The sequence below is a fragment of the Platalea leucorodia genome, assembly GCF_965183815.1.
Source record: "Platalea leucorodia genome assembly, chromosome: 15".
NCBI classification, from domain to species: Eukaryota; Metazoa; Chordata; class Aves; order Pelecaniformes; family Threskiornithidae; genus Platalea; species Platalea leucorodia.
Window position 1 is genome coordinate 6,074,452 of NC_138837.1, and position 12,943 is coordinate 6,087,394.

General features: G+C 51.0%; 1 protein-coding gene across 1 annotated transcript; it reads right to left on the reverse strand.

The window, feature by feature from the left end:
- Positions 1 to 6,550: 6,550 nt before the first annotated feature.
- EXOSC2 (exosome component 2) lies at positions 6,551 to 11,146 on the reverse strand. The gene is made up of 9 exons (XM_082327345.1): positions 10,946 to 11,146; positions 10,768 to 10,869; positions 10,596 to 10,641; positions 10,223 to 10,312; positions 9,817 to 9,882; positions 9,583 to 9,651; positions 8,554 to 8,730; positions 8,254 to 8,382; positions 6,551 to 7,377 (listed from the first exon to the last, which is right to left on the reverse strand). The coding sequence occupies exons 1-9, from the start codon at positions 11,068 to 11,070 to the stop codon at positions 7,297 to 7,299; spliced, it is 885 nt and encodes a 294-aa protein (XP_082183471.1). The 5' UTR covers positions 11,071 to 11,146; the 3' UTR covers positions 6,551 to 7,296.
- Between the last annotated feature and the right edge of the window lie 1,797 nt (positions 11,147 to 12,943).

The window sequence follows — 12,943 nt, forward strand, 5'->3', positions numbered from 1 at the left end:
GAAGCCCCGTCCCCAGCCGGCGGGGCGGGCGGTCACATCCCCTTCCGGCCCCTCCTCCTCCGCCGCCCCCGCCTCCGCCCGGCGCGGCCGCTGCCCGCTCCCGCCGCCATGACGGGAGCCTTTCCCCGGGGGGAAGCGGGGCGGTGTGGGGCAGCGAGGGCAGCCGGGGCCGTGAGGGGGCTCCGAGGGGGAAGGCCCTGAGGAGATGGGGGGGGAAACCTGTGAGGGGGCCGAGCAGGGGTTGGGGGGACCGTGAGGAGAATGGGGGGTGAAGGTGAGCGGAGCCATGAGGAGGCATCGAGGGGGGAGCCGTGAGGGGAGTGGGGGGCGGATGAGGGAACAGGGAGCTGGGGGACAGGAGGGTGTCTCCAGGGTGAAGCCGTGAGGGAAACGGGGGTGCCACGAAGGGGTCTGAGGGGAAGGTGAGGTGGATGGAGAGGGCACGAAGGGGAAGATGAGGGGAATTGAAGGGGAGCCATGAGGGGAGTGGGATGAAGGGGAAGATGGTGGAAATGACAGGTGGAAGAGGGATTTGCTAGTATAACATCACTAGCAAATGCTAGCCAAGGACCCAGAAAGCTCATGGTGAATCCCTTACCCCTTTGCAAGGGCCACCCAAGTTGTTTTCCCCTGGATCTGACAAGGAGAGCTCGCTGGCCCTCAAGCCAGCTAGAAACAGCCTCCTGCGTGTGGGCCTTGAGGCCCCTGGCCAGCTCTGGACCCTGGATTTCTTGCAGAGACGGACAGGGAAGAAGAGATCCTTACCGGGCCGGCTGTGTGCACTGCCGTCAGCTTTTCCACAACCAGGGATCAGTCACCCCGCTTGCACAAAGGACTTCGCTTCCTTATTGATGCTGTCAGAGCATATGCAGAACTTGATACCAAAACCAGGCATAGAGGCCAATGAACGTGACAATAAAACAAATATTTTATTGATCTACTTTTGGGCACCATTTGGTACAACGATGACGTTAAACCCCCAAATTCTTCAGCCTACACTGTGGTGCCCCTAGATGTGCAGCACAAGCGTTCCCTGAGCTAAAGAGCACAGACGGTGATGCTGAAGATATTTAGTTTCTCGTACGTTCTCCAGTTCACCTTGGGAATAGAAGGGGGTTGAGGCAGCAGCTTGAGGTCAGGGTGCTTTGGTCAAAGGTCTGTGGTTGCTCCCACTCAACAACGGGAGAACACACAAATGCAATTTTGTGCAGTAGCCTCCTGCTCGGGGTAACCATCTGGACAGAGCGGCTTGTTTATACTGACTCCTCCCTTGTGACAAATCCAAACATACTCCATGTCTCCTAAGCCATATTCAAGGTCCCTGGCAGACTGTATTTTTCATCTTCCCAACAATACCATCTGAAATGTAGGACTTCATACGGCCCTACGGGACCCTCCACCTCTGCTGTGCCACTCTGCTCTTACACCACTACTTCTTAGCCAGGAGACTGATCCCAAACCATTTCTATTGCATTTCTCCATCAGAGACTCAAATTGCAGGTACTGAGGCTGTTTGTTCTACACACACACAGGAGAGAGAAATTCTGGTACGTTATGCTGAGACAAATCCAGGGTCACGTCTCTTGAACTCAGCAGAATTTCTTGAGGTTTATCTCAGCAACGGAGATGAGCTGCTCACTGCTGTGATCTAACCCCCTGCTCCGCTCCCACGGATTGAAGGAAACTGAGGAAACAAAGCTGTCTGTCAACACAGGCCGAGCAGCCTGAGAGAAATTTGTTACAAAAAACAATACCAACCATCCTTTGCTGGAAAAGTTACTCCCTTCTGGGTCTGACTGGAGCATCCTGGATAATGTCTCCTACCACGGCAGGGCCGAAGCAGAGTGAACTCCAGAAGACTACCACAGGTCTGCGGTACTCAGAAGACCTTGACCAAAATAGGCAAATAAGCAGGATTTGTGTTCTGGACAATACAGGCTGTATATACGCTTCTCCCTGCCTCACCTGAGATCTATACAAATGAATGTACTTACTTTTTATTTAACAAACTAGGTGAATTTATTATTCAGGTCAACAGTCAGGTATTGCTTCTGACGCTTTGCAGTCATAAGCAGCAAAGCGGGGCAGGTTCTCTGCCAGCAGTCCCCAACCTCTTTCCACTCAGCAGTTGCTCCGAAAGCATTTCCCATTTCCCAAAGCAGTGCTGTAGATAATCTGGGGCTATACACAGACAGATGGGCCAGCTGGTCACTCCCAAATATCGTAGCAAGATATCTGCCCTCTTTTCCTTCCTGAAGGGTATTATATTTTCTGTCCTCTACCCTGCTGCCAGTTTCTGTGAACATGATTGTTTCGTGTTAACAAACTTGAAGCTTCCCAGTGGGTTCAGAAATCATTAGAGAAGACAGAGACAGAAAGATTGCGTGACTGCAGAATAAATTAAAAAATCTACAGACTGTTTCTTTTATTAAGTTATTTATTAAGACCTCCAGTTAAGTGTGGGTTTTTACGCCCCACAGCTGCAGTGATGTTTCCTCCATAACAATATCTTAAAGCTTCAACCTCTTTACCAAATAATAAACCTTAGCATATTAATCAGCAATCCTCGGGAACCTGAGACAACCATTTCAAGACTGCCTATAATCTCAGTGGGGTTTCAGTATCTTCTAGGGTCTGCTCAAAGCTTTGTATTTATACCATTCACTTCAATTGATCAGCAAAACTGCATGCGGATGATACAGAAGTAACATAATAAGCAGCAGTAATTGGATTAATAACCCATTAGCACAAATTTAAAATCCCAGTGGTTATTACTGGGAGTAAAAGGAGGGGTTGCCATTCCTCATAGTAGGACACGAATCAAACACGGCCACCAAGAAACAGGAAAATTACTTCTGCAGACGAGTGATTTTGTGTTCTCGTTTCTGCAGGCAGCGCTCACCAGCAAGGGAACCATTTACTAGCTCCACTTTCAAGCACGTCTGTGCCATCTATTAACCCAGGCGTAAGCAGCACAGGCAGGTGCTACGGCTGGTTTACAAACAGACTCCACGCCGTCAGGCACTGGTGACCAAAGAAATCAAATTGAATTAAGCTGTTTTAATGCCTGCATGGGCGTTTTAGTTCCCCATATAAAAATGAACACTTATTAGGTTTTTCCCACCCCACTTTCGACTATGGTTTTTTTCTTAAACCAGAGAAGCCATAGTTTCTTCCTTTTCACCCTTCCTGCTTAAAGTTGCCTAGCAAAATCCCACAGACTATTTCAAGAGAGCAAAATCCCACAGACTATTTCAAGAATTCAAGAGGACACTGCTTTTGCTGGAGTCCTCCTTTACATCTCGAGCACTTCCCATTTCGAAGGCATTTTTTATATAGCCCGCCCATACTCCCGTGCAGACCCACCTACGGAAAAAGGGGCCCCAGCTCCCCCACCTACCCGAGATGCCAGAGCCTCTCCCAGACCCCGTCTGACTCCTCGCTCATCTCTGGGGAAAACTCATTTGCCATATTGTGGGTCATGACCAAACAGCGATACTCGAAGCCTCTCCATGTGGGAACCGTGAGCCCCAGCAGCACACCCGATTGCTTTTGAGGTGGATGAGCACTGGTGGCCCTCGGCATTCATCAAGAGAGCAAGAAGTCTAGGGTCTAGAGAACAAGTCTTACAAGGAGCGGCTGAGGGAGCTGGGGGTGTTTAGTCTGGAGAAGAGGAGGCTGAGGGGAGACCTTATCGCTCTCTACAACTGCCTGAAAGGAGGCTGTAGCGAGGTGGGGGTCGGTCTCTTCTCCCCAGCGATAGGACAAGAGGAAACGGCCGCAAGCTGCACCAGGGGAGGTTTAGGTTGGGTATTAGGAAAAACTTCTTCACCGAAAGGGCTGTCAGGCACTGGCACAGGCTGCCCAGGGAAGTGTCTGAGTCCCCATCCCTGGAGGCATTTAAAAGAAGAGCAGATGTGGTGCTTGGGGAGATGGTTTAGTGGTGGCCTTGGCAGTGCTGGGTTAATGGTTGGACTTGATGATCTTAAGGGTCTTTTCCAACCTTAACGATTCTACAATTCTAAGTCACAGGGATTCAGCCAAATCACCAGTAACTGGCAGCTGGCCTGGTACCTTTCTTAGACACCTTTGAAACTGCTCGGGAAGTTTGTCCCTCCTCACACAAGTCTGTCACTCTCATCTCTTGTCACCTGCTGGCTTGCAAAGCGCTGCTTAACGGGACTGCAGAACTGCCAGCAATGCCCTCGCTGAAGCCTTGTTACAGAATTTAGGTCTGGGCTTGGCAAGGCACTGCCTAAATTTGCAAAGAACGGTAATGACCCCTCGTGGCCAGGGAGGAAAATACCGGGACCTTCAGTTGCCCCCACCCATCAGAAGAGTCCATAACCAAACCTTACCAGCTGGTGCTCTTGTTCCCAGGCTTAAAAACAAAAGTGCCAGGTATTCCGGAGCACGGGAACTGGATGAGTCACATACTCTCTCCCATTTAATACATCCCCAAGGCCAAAATACCAGGAATGCTGTAGCAAACAGGAGGAATCAGAAAGCTCAGAGCTGAAGCAGTCCAGATCTTGAGCTCATTGTTTTCCAGGTTGTACACTCATTTATTGAGCACAAATGGCCAAAAAAGGTTCACAATGGGGAGAGAGGGCTGGCATAAGAAGCCTGGAAATAGACCACAGTTTTAAAGACTGCTATGTAGAGGGGGAAAAAAAAAAAAAGGAGAAAAAAAGAGAGAGAAAAAAATATATATCTATAACAACTCAGCTGTGCAGCCCACGCAGCCTGCTGTAGAGACATCAGCACCCTTTCCCTAAGATCTGTGTTATGAGAACCTGGCACCGTCTCACCTTGCAGGTCTGACAGCTTATGCTTGGTACCCAGGAGCATGATCCAGCTCTGAATTAACCACCTCCAGAGCACACTTCCTCAGCACGTTTCCACCACGTTACCGACAGCACTTTCAAGAGCCTCATAAGCCCCCCAACCCCTTTCTGACCTGTTAGATGCCTGCAGAGAGGTTGCTTGAGGACAGAGAAGCATTCTGCATTCATGTACCCGTTCAGCAGAACCATTTCCAGCTATCAGCTCTCTCTGGGTGGCAGTGAGGTACAGTCTCTTCACCCCTTTGCCCTTTAACTGACATAAAGTTGTTTAAATTTAAGTGGCAGAGATGCAAAGAGATCTGCTGGATTAAATAAAGACCTCTCCATCAGCCTTCAAAAATGCTTTAAAAAAAGGGAACATAAGATACTTTATCTCATTGCTTGTATATCCCCAATCTGCTTATACTTAGAAGCCTCATAGCAGAAATCCCCAAATCTCCCCATATGGTAATACGATAAGCAGCTGCTAAACTACAGCAATTGGGTAGGGAAAAAAGAGGTACTTTTCTAATTGAAAGATGTAGAGGCTGCTAAAGCTTTTAGCCTTTTTGCACTGTTCCTGTCCACAGAGATGTGGATAATGCTGCTACCAGCCTCGTGCACAGACCTGGAAGTGTCACTGTCAAGCGTTAGTTTTCAAATTTCCCAAGTCATCTTAAGGATGTGAGTGTTGCAATGCTTATTAGGGAATCCTCATAAAACTCAAAAATAAGAATTCCCAGGTCTTGTGTGGAGCATCCCACCGATATCCCCAAGAAGTTAGGTATTATTTTAGAGAGGCGGCACAGGCAGAAGTTTGAGTTGTGCAGCAGCAGAATGGATTAACCATGTCCTTGCTTGTCCTTAGCCACTGAGCTCCATAATACTCTAGTATTTAGGTAGCAGACATCCAGCCTTTGCTATTTGGCAGGGCAAAGAGGCAGAGCTGCCGGGGAAGAGAAATACTACAAACACGATCCGAAGCTGCCACCTAGTGCTTACTCTAGACCGCAGGCAGAGCAGTCTGCAACGAAGGGTATTTCTAGTTCCCAGGAAAAGATTGAGCAAATAATTTTTCCTTTTGCCTGGGGCAAGCATGAGAATTTGCAACGTTAGAATTAGATTCTGGGACAATTAGGGCAGACATTTTGCTTTTTCATCCTTTTTAAGAATTACAGCACTGTGGTGCAAGCAGCTCTAATACAATACAAATACAATATATACACAGAATACATATATAATACAAACGGCTCTAATATAGCACCAGAGATCTGAGAGGATGTCCCAAGGAAAGCATCGCACCCATTCTGTACAGAGAAGGCAAGTGACTGATTGCCAGCATCTGGCTCAGCATGCCCGCCTCTAACCACTGGCCTGAGGATCTTCACCAGTGTCATACTGGGCTCGCTGTCATCCCCCAGACACAGCTGCTGCATGACTCGCCTCTCCATGGGATCCTGCAGGGAAGCAATGTTGAGCGAGCCACCGTGAGCAATGCCAGGCAATCTGCTCACAGAGGAACTCTGCACAGAAGATACGCTGAAGAGGAAGGTCAAGTCCTGCTTTAATGGGATGAGGAGCAACAGCTGAAGAGGAGATACCAGGACATTGCAACCATTCTGAGTGTCCTGGCACAAGGCAACTTGAGCCAACCACAGCTCTCAAGCTAGACCCAATTCGTTCTGGAGAAAGACAAGCCAATGCACACACTCCTGAATGACTGATCTGTCTCAAAACATTTATTGAAATGTAAAATATTTAATAGAAAATAATACCAGAGCCTCCTCAGAGGAGGAGCTCACGACATCAGGCATAAAAAAGGGAACAGCAGGATGCACACAGACCGAGAAGACACTGCTTGCCCATGGCTCCTGGCTCATGTGGACACTCACATCATGCCACATCCAGTCTCATACCCTTGAAACATAGAAGCCACGAGCAGCCAGACCCAAAATGTGGTTAGCAAGGGTGTGGATACTCCTGGCCTCTAAAGACCTGTACCTGTGATCTGCAGTCTTAAAGAGAAAAACAAGAGCTCTGAGTCAGAGGACAGACTGGCAGGTCTGTATCACAGTAAACAAAACCGAAAACCATTTAGAAAGCCTTTGGGGAGAGAGAAACATCACAAAACACATCCCTTCCTCTTTATCATTCTGCACAAAGTTCAGGGGCACCAGACACAGCAACAAGTGCTATGAGGTATGTCCCAGCTGCACCTGCATCTTCATAAAGGTCAGATATCAATTTTTCAGGCTGCTGCACTAGAAGGCTATTGTACTTAAGTACTATTTAGTACTATTGTACTTAAAAGGGCTCAGGAGGTATCCCAGGAGTGAAAATGAGGAATTTTGGTGGTTTCTGAAGCATGGAATGCATGTTGGGGACCAGAACACTGGGGGGGGGGGAGGAAATACTGAGAATCAAAAGCTGCCATGCTGGGACTTCAAATGACTGCTTCTGGCCGCGTGCCCTATCCCTCCAGATCCAGCAGCCTCTGTCGGGTTTCCAGAACGATCTCCTCCATCACCTCTGGTTTGAGAATGTCCTTGATCTGGAGTGGAAAGAAGAGTAACACTGGCACCAAAAAGCAACTACTACTATCGCACACTCTGTGGGGACAAGGGTCCCTGGCACACAGCAATGAGCAGCAAGCGAGTTTAGAGGGTTGCGGTCAAATGAGACTATCGTGGCAGAGTGTCCAAGGCAAAGTCAATTTTGCCAGAGTTAGCAATTCGTACAGAGACCATAAGAAACCAAAGGAGATGCTACTGACAACTCCTAATCTTTCCTGAAGGTCACACGTGAGTATTTGGGAAGAGAAGAGACGACTTAAACAGAAGTATAGTTCAAAAGAACATCCCACCTAGCTGAATAGGCTGCCACTGCGAATGAAGGCAGAAGATAATTCAGATCTTAGCCATTTATGAGAAGAGAATTGCCAGTGATTGTGCTGGCAGAAATCACAGAGAAAAGCTGTACAGCAAGAGGTCAAATTGAGAGAGCCTTCCAGCAGTGCAAGATGTGGATAAAAACAGAAGACCGGTCTCTGTACAAGACATGACACTTGCTTTTTTGTTTGTTCTGAAAGTGCACCTTACACAATCCCAAATTTAACATTATTTTCACAGGAATCACGGAGGGTCCATAATCCCAGCAAGGGATACATATCCAAAAAAATGAACTACTTCTCTACAGGACTAGTTGGGCTTTGCCAGAGGCAGAAACCTTCGAACTATCCCTGAAAACGTGCAAGGCAATTTATGTTATGCAGAAGGGGGGAGGTTCATATTGTCACTTACTACAGGATCCTTTGGGAAGCCAAAAGGAAGCCCGACCACCTAACTTACTGACTTCAGCAGCAACTGATGTCGCCTTTCCACCCCCTCCCCACGGTGTGGAATAAAGTAAATAACACGGGTTTCTGTACCTGATGAGGAAGGGATGCTTCATAGCAATACAGGATGCTGGTGTCAAAGAGCATCAACTTCTGAGTGACCAGAGCCACAATGCAGTTTCGGAGCCGTGAGATCACCTCCCGGTCAGACAAGGGAACCGGCTGAGGAAGGACAGAGGAAAAAAGAGATGAATACACAGGGAAATAATGCAAGCTTACTGTAAAAAAGCTTTGCCATGAACCTAATACCGAATCTTGAAAGTCTCAGGTTATCCACGTGCCTCTAACAAAACATCGTTGGCAGGAGAAGGTTCATCTTCCCTGAACCCTCACCTCCAAGTTGGTGGTGAAGCCTCCTGCCTCTTCATCTTTCTGCTCTGGAGTTGGGTAGATCCAGATGAAACCGTTGTTGCCGAGGATCACAGATGCACCGCAGGGCAAGTCGTGGAAGTGAGTCTTCTGGCGTTTCACAAGGGAGGGCGAGACCTGAACGAGCACACCCTGGCCAAGCTGAAGAGGAGACCACGAGACTCAGCATGAGAGACATGAGCCACCGTAGATAACATCAAATCACCGACATGCACTCCGCTCCTGGTCTAGGAACCAGTCAATTTTAGCACCTTTTCCTGTGAAACAGTGAATATAAGACCTGTCTGCCTCTGGGAGTCCTGGGAGGATTAACTAGTGCCTGTGCAGTCCTTTGAAGATGAAGAATACTCTAAGTGCTTAGCGCAAATGTTAATAATATCTTGATTGTAACTACACATCAACCATCCCTGCAGAAAAATGAGAAGTGAGAGGCCCAATTTAGCAGAACACTCTCCCTCTTAATCCTGTCGCTGTCCTTCACCCTTTGTGCAATAAGCACACTTTGCTTTCATCTTTTAAGTGCTAATACCCTTGGTCTGGTAATCCCAAACTGCAGCGTACGCTCCAATGGCCCCTTGGCTTATTTCAGTGCACAAAACCAGAGATAAATGCCAACTGCATAAAGCCTAAAATAGAGCCCTGGAGAGAGACACAAGTCACAGGGGCAATGGCCTGCAGAAGAGTAGTGATGAAGTGTGAGGCAGAAGATTTTTCTCCCCAGGGCTTAATTCCCAAGCAGCTAGTGGGGGAAACAGGACTCGCAGGCTGTAATTGTGGACAGGGAGAGCAGCAGCTCAAAGGGCAACTCAAGGGCACTCCCTCTGCTTTGGGGAAACTCTGCTTGGTGCCCCCATGTAGGAGCTAACCTGCAGGAATGGGTTACAATGACATCCTGCTCTACTCCAGAGCTTTTTTCTTAAAAATCCCTCCAAAAGGCCTTATACAAGTGAACTGGAGCAGAATTAGGCCAAGACTGAGTGCTTTTGAACTTACCTTCCCATATTTCAGACTCCGGGTGTGCAGTGATACAGCCCCATCAGAAAATACAGACTGGACCTCCGCCTGTCAGTGCTACTTAAGGAAACAAGGTCCCTAATGCTGCCCAGTGCCAACAGCCACCGGCTGCCCCCGGCGGAGAGCTCTCACGACAAGCCAGACTAGCTGAGGTCCGGCTGTTCTCCCCACGCCCTTGACTCTTCTGTCTGAGTGCAAGCAGCAGAAGGATACGCTGATGAGGTCCCCTTCCTGCAGATAGTCCCTCATGGCAAGCTCATCTTCTGCTGATCTCCTTCTCTGAAATGCACAAAAAAAGTTACGCGTAGCTCAGGATGAGAAAACATCAGTTAATACCACATTGCGGGGGGACCTTAGGATGCCATGCAAAACACAACCTGGTCACCAAAGGAAAATCAGGCAGACTAGCACATCTTTAGATCCCTGATGTGTTTATGTTAAATAACACTAAGAGTTAAAGATATCGCAGCACTACAGACCCACCCACAAAACCCAGCGCTACCCTTGTGCTGACTGTGGGAAGGGCTCCGGGGCTTTCCAGCTTCCCAGTGCCCCAGCTTCTGCCATGGCAGCGGAAGACGACAGGGCTGCGGCACCGCTCTGCGTGAGCTACACTCACCAGCTCCCCACCAGGTAAATTCATAGACGACAGCAACAGGACTGAATCGAGCCTGGAATTCGTTTCCACTTTCCATCGCTTCTGCTGAACCTGGAGAAGAAAAATAATTTGTTGATATACACTCAAAAATTGAACAGAAGCTCTTCAGCAGAGCGGGAGGTCCTGCAGCCAGCCGAGCCTGCGGGAGCAGACAGCTCTGCCGACTGCTTCCACCTCATCTTGTTTAAAACCCAGGCGCTCGCAGGGCGCAGGGACACGAATGTGATTTAGGAACGTCAGAAGCGCTCCGGATCGGGCCGGGACACGCCAGCCTGGCAGCCGGCCAGCGGGCCACCCTCCTCCTCCACCGCAGGTCAGCAAACCCCAGCTTTACCTCCGTGATCCTCCCGACCACGATATCGCCAACTTCGCCGTTGTACCTGGGAGCGGGACAGAGAGAGCGCAGCCCGTCAAACGCCTCGTCCTCCCCAGAGACGGGCCCAGCCCTCGCGCAGCGCAGATGGCGGGCTTCCCGCTCCCCGCGCGGGCGAGGCGGCCACGTTCACCTGGTCTTCAGCGCTTTGACGCACACCAGCTTGTTCACCCTCTCCACGGCGCCGGCCACCGAGGCGATGAGCTTCTCCTCCTCCACGTAGGTGCCGTGGCCCCTGCGGAGAGAGCGGCCGCCTGAGCAGAGCCCGAGGCCGGCCGGCCCGCGTCCCCCCGCCCCGCCGCTGCCCCCACCTCATGTAGCCCGTGTCCGTGGTGATCGTGTCCCCCGGCGCCACCAGGTGCTTCTCGCCGCCCCGGGGCGCGCTCGGCCCCACCGCCCTGCGAGCCACCGGCAGCCGCATGGTGATGGCCGCCATCTTCAGTGCGGGCGGCGCGGCGCCGCCGACCCCGTCCGCACTCGCCTTCCGCCCGCCATGTTGGCTGCTGGCGAGAGCGCGCCTGAAGCGCCGCCGCCGCCGCCATCTTGAGTGAGGGCAGCGGCGGTGGGAAAGAGGTGAGGCTGCTGGGCGGCCATTTTGGTTCCTGGCGGGAAAGGCAATCGTGGGCTTCACTGCGTTGGGATCCGAAGGGAGAGGGCGGCCATGTTTAGTGCGGGCAAGGCGCCGCCGCCCGGCCGGGGCGGGCCGCGGGGGGAAGGCGGCCTCTCCCTGCGCCCCCCGCCCCCCGCTCCGGGGGGCCGCACTGCGCGCGGCGGGGGCGTTTGCCCCGCAGGGAAGCAGCGCCTCCGTTTTCTGGGGGTGCCCGTGCGCGCACATGAGCTGTTCCCCTCGCTGTTACACCAGGACGGCGCTTAGGCTTGGCTTCAACATCGCCGAGGAATTTACCCCTTCCCTTGGCAAAGCTGTTCCGATGGTAAATAATACCCTTGTGTGGAAGTTTTACTCATTTAATTCCAACACCAGTTGGACTTTCAGAGCCGCTGAGAAAATACCGAGGAGAAAGAAGCCAGCGACGACCTTCGGCAAACGCTTTGCTTCCTCAGGACCAAAATCAAACGTTGTTCTTTCAAGTAAGACTGGCACCTGTAGCCCCTCACAGCTGCAAGGGGACCCTTAATCCATGGAAGGTACCAAAGGACAGCCAGAGCTCTTCCTTCAGCCGCAGGCGGGGAGGCAGGGGGGTACCAGGCCAGGTAACACCGCCCGCTCCCTGGTTTGCCAGCGCTCACCCCTTCTCCTCCAGACCTGAAAAGGGCTTCTGTGGCCCAAAGCCCGTCTTTCCTTGCCCCAGCCACGCTGTTTGGTCCAACAGACGATGCTGCACCCCTTTATTCACCTTGTGCCAGTCTAAACATTCGCTCATCCCCGCTCCTTCATCCCTCCCCCGGCACAGAGCAAAATAAAGCTCTCCAAACTATCCATCTTCTAAATGATAAATGTTCCAAGTAATTTTTATTTAGAATACAAGAGAGAGGTACAAATGTATTTACACTGTGTACATATACAATCAAATAATATATAATATCAAAGTTTTGTAAATAATGTTTACATAAATATTTACAAAGTTAAAGTGACAGTTTGTATTTTTTTTTTTTTCTGGAAGTAAAACACAGTTTGTGAGAACTTTATACATCTTAGACTTATAATTAATATTAGAATACCTTCTTTTAAGCTTTATGATACACAGCCCTCCTCTTGCGTGTGGCAGGACTCCAGAGGGCGCTTAGAGTTGTCCTTGGGGACAGAGCTGGCCCAGGGACGGCTTTTCTCTGTCCCCAGCAGGCAGCTGAAATAGCAGCCGAAATGTTCCCTCATGGCTGCGGGGAGCGACGGGGAGCGACGGGGAGCGACGGGGAGCGACAGGGAGCGACGGGGAGCGACGGGGAGCGACGGGGAGCGACGGGGAGCGACGGGGAGCGACGGTCCCCAGGCTGGAGCAGGCACAGCCCGGCAGAGCACAGGGTCTCCTACAAAACCTGCCTGTGGATGGGCATTTCCAGCCGGCACGTCGTGCTGGGGGTGTCCCCGTGGCACAGGGCCTGTCCCCTCTGCCCGTGGCATCGCTCGGAGGTGTCAGGCAAACCCCAATGCGTGGCTCGGGCTGGAGGAGGGCAGGCAAGGGGATTTGGGGGGAAAAATGCAACCGTTTTCTAAATCAGGGCTCCCGAGGAGGGAAATGTGTCCCTTGGAAAGAGCCACCAGGGCCAAAGCTGCGCCAGGGGTAAACGGGCATGAATGGAGCGGCCGCAACAGGGCTGTGCCAGCCTTTCAACAGGGTGCGTGTGCCTGC

Coding starts and splice junctions, on each gene's coding strand:
- EXOSC2 (XM_082327345.1), bottom strand. CDS start 11,070: ATGGCGGCCATCACCATGCGGCTGCCGGTGGCTCGCAGGGCGGTGGGG. Junction 10,313..10,595: donor TGGTCGGGAGGATCACGGAG/GTAAAGCTGGGG, acceptor TTTCTTCTCCAG/GTTCAGCAGAAGCGATGGAA. Junction 9,883..10,222: donor ATTTACCTGGTGGGGAGCTG/GTGAGTGTAGCT, acceptor TGTGCATTTCAG/AGAAGGAGATCAGCAGAAGA.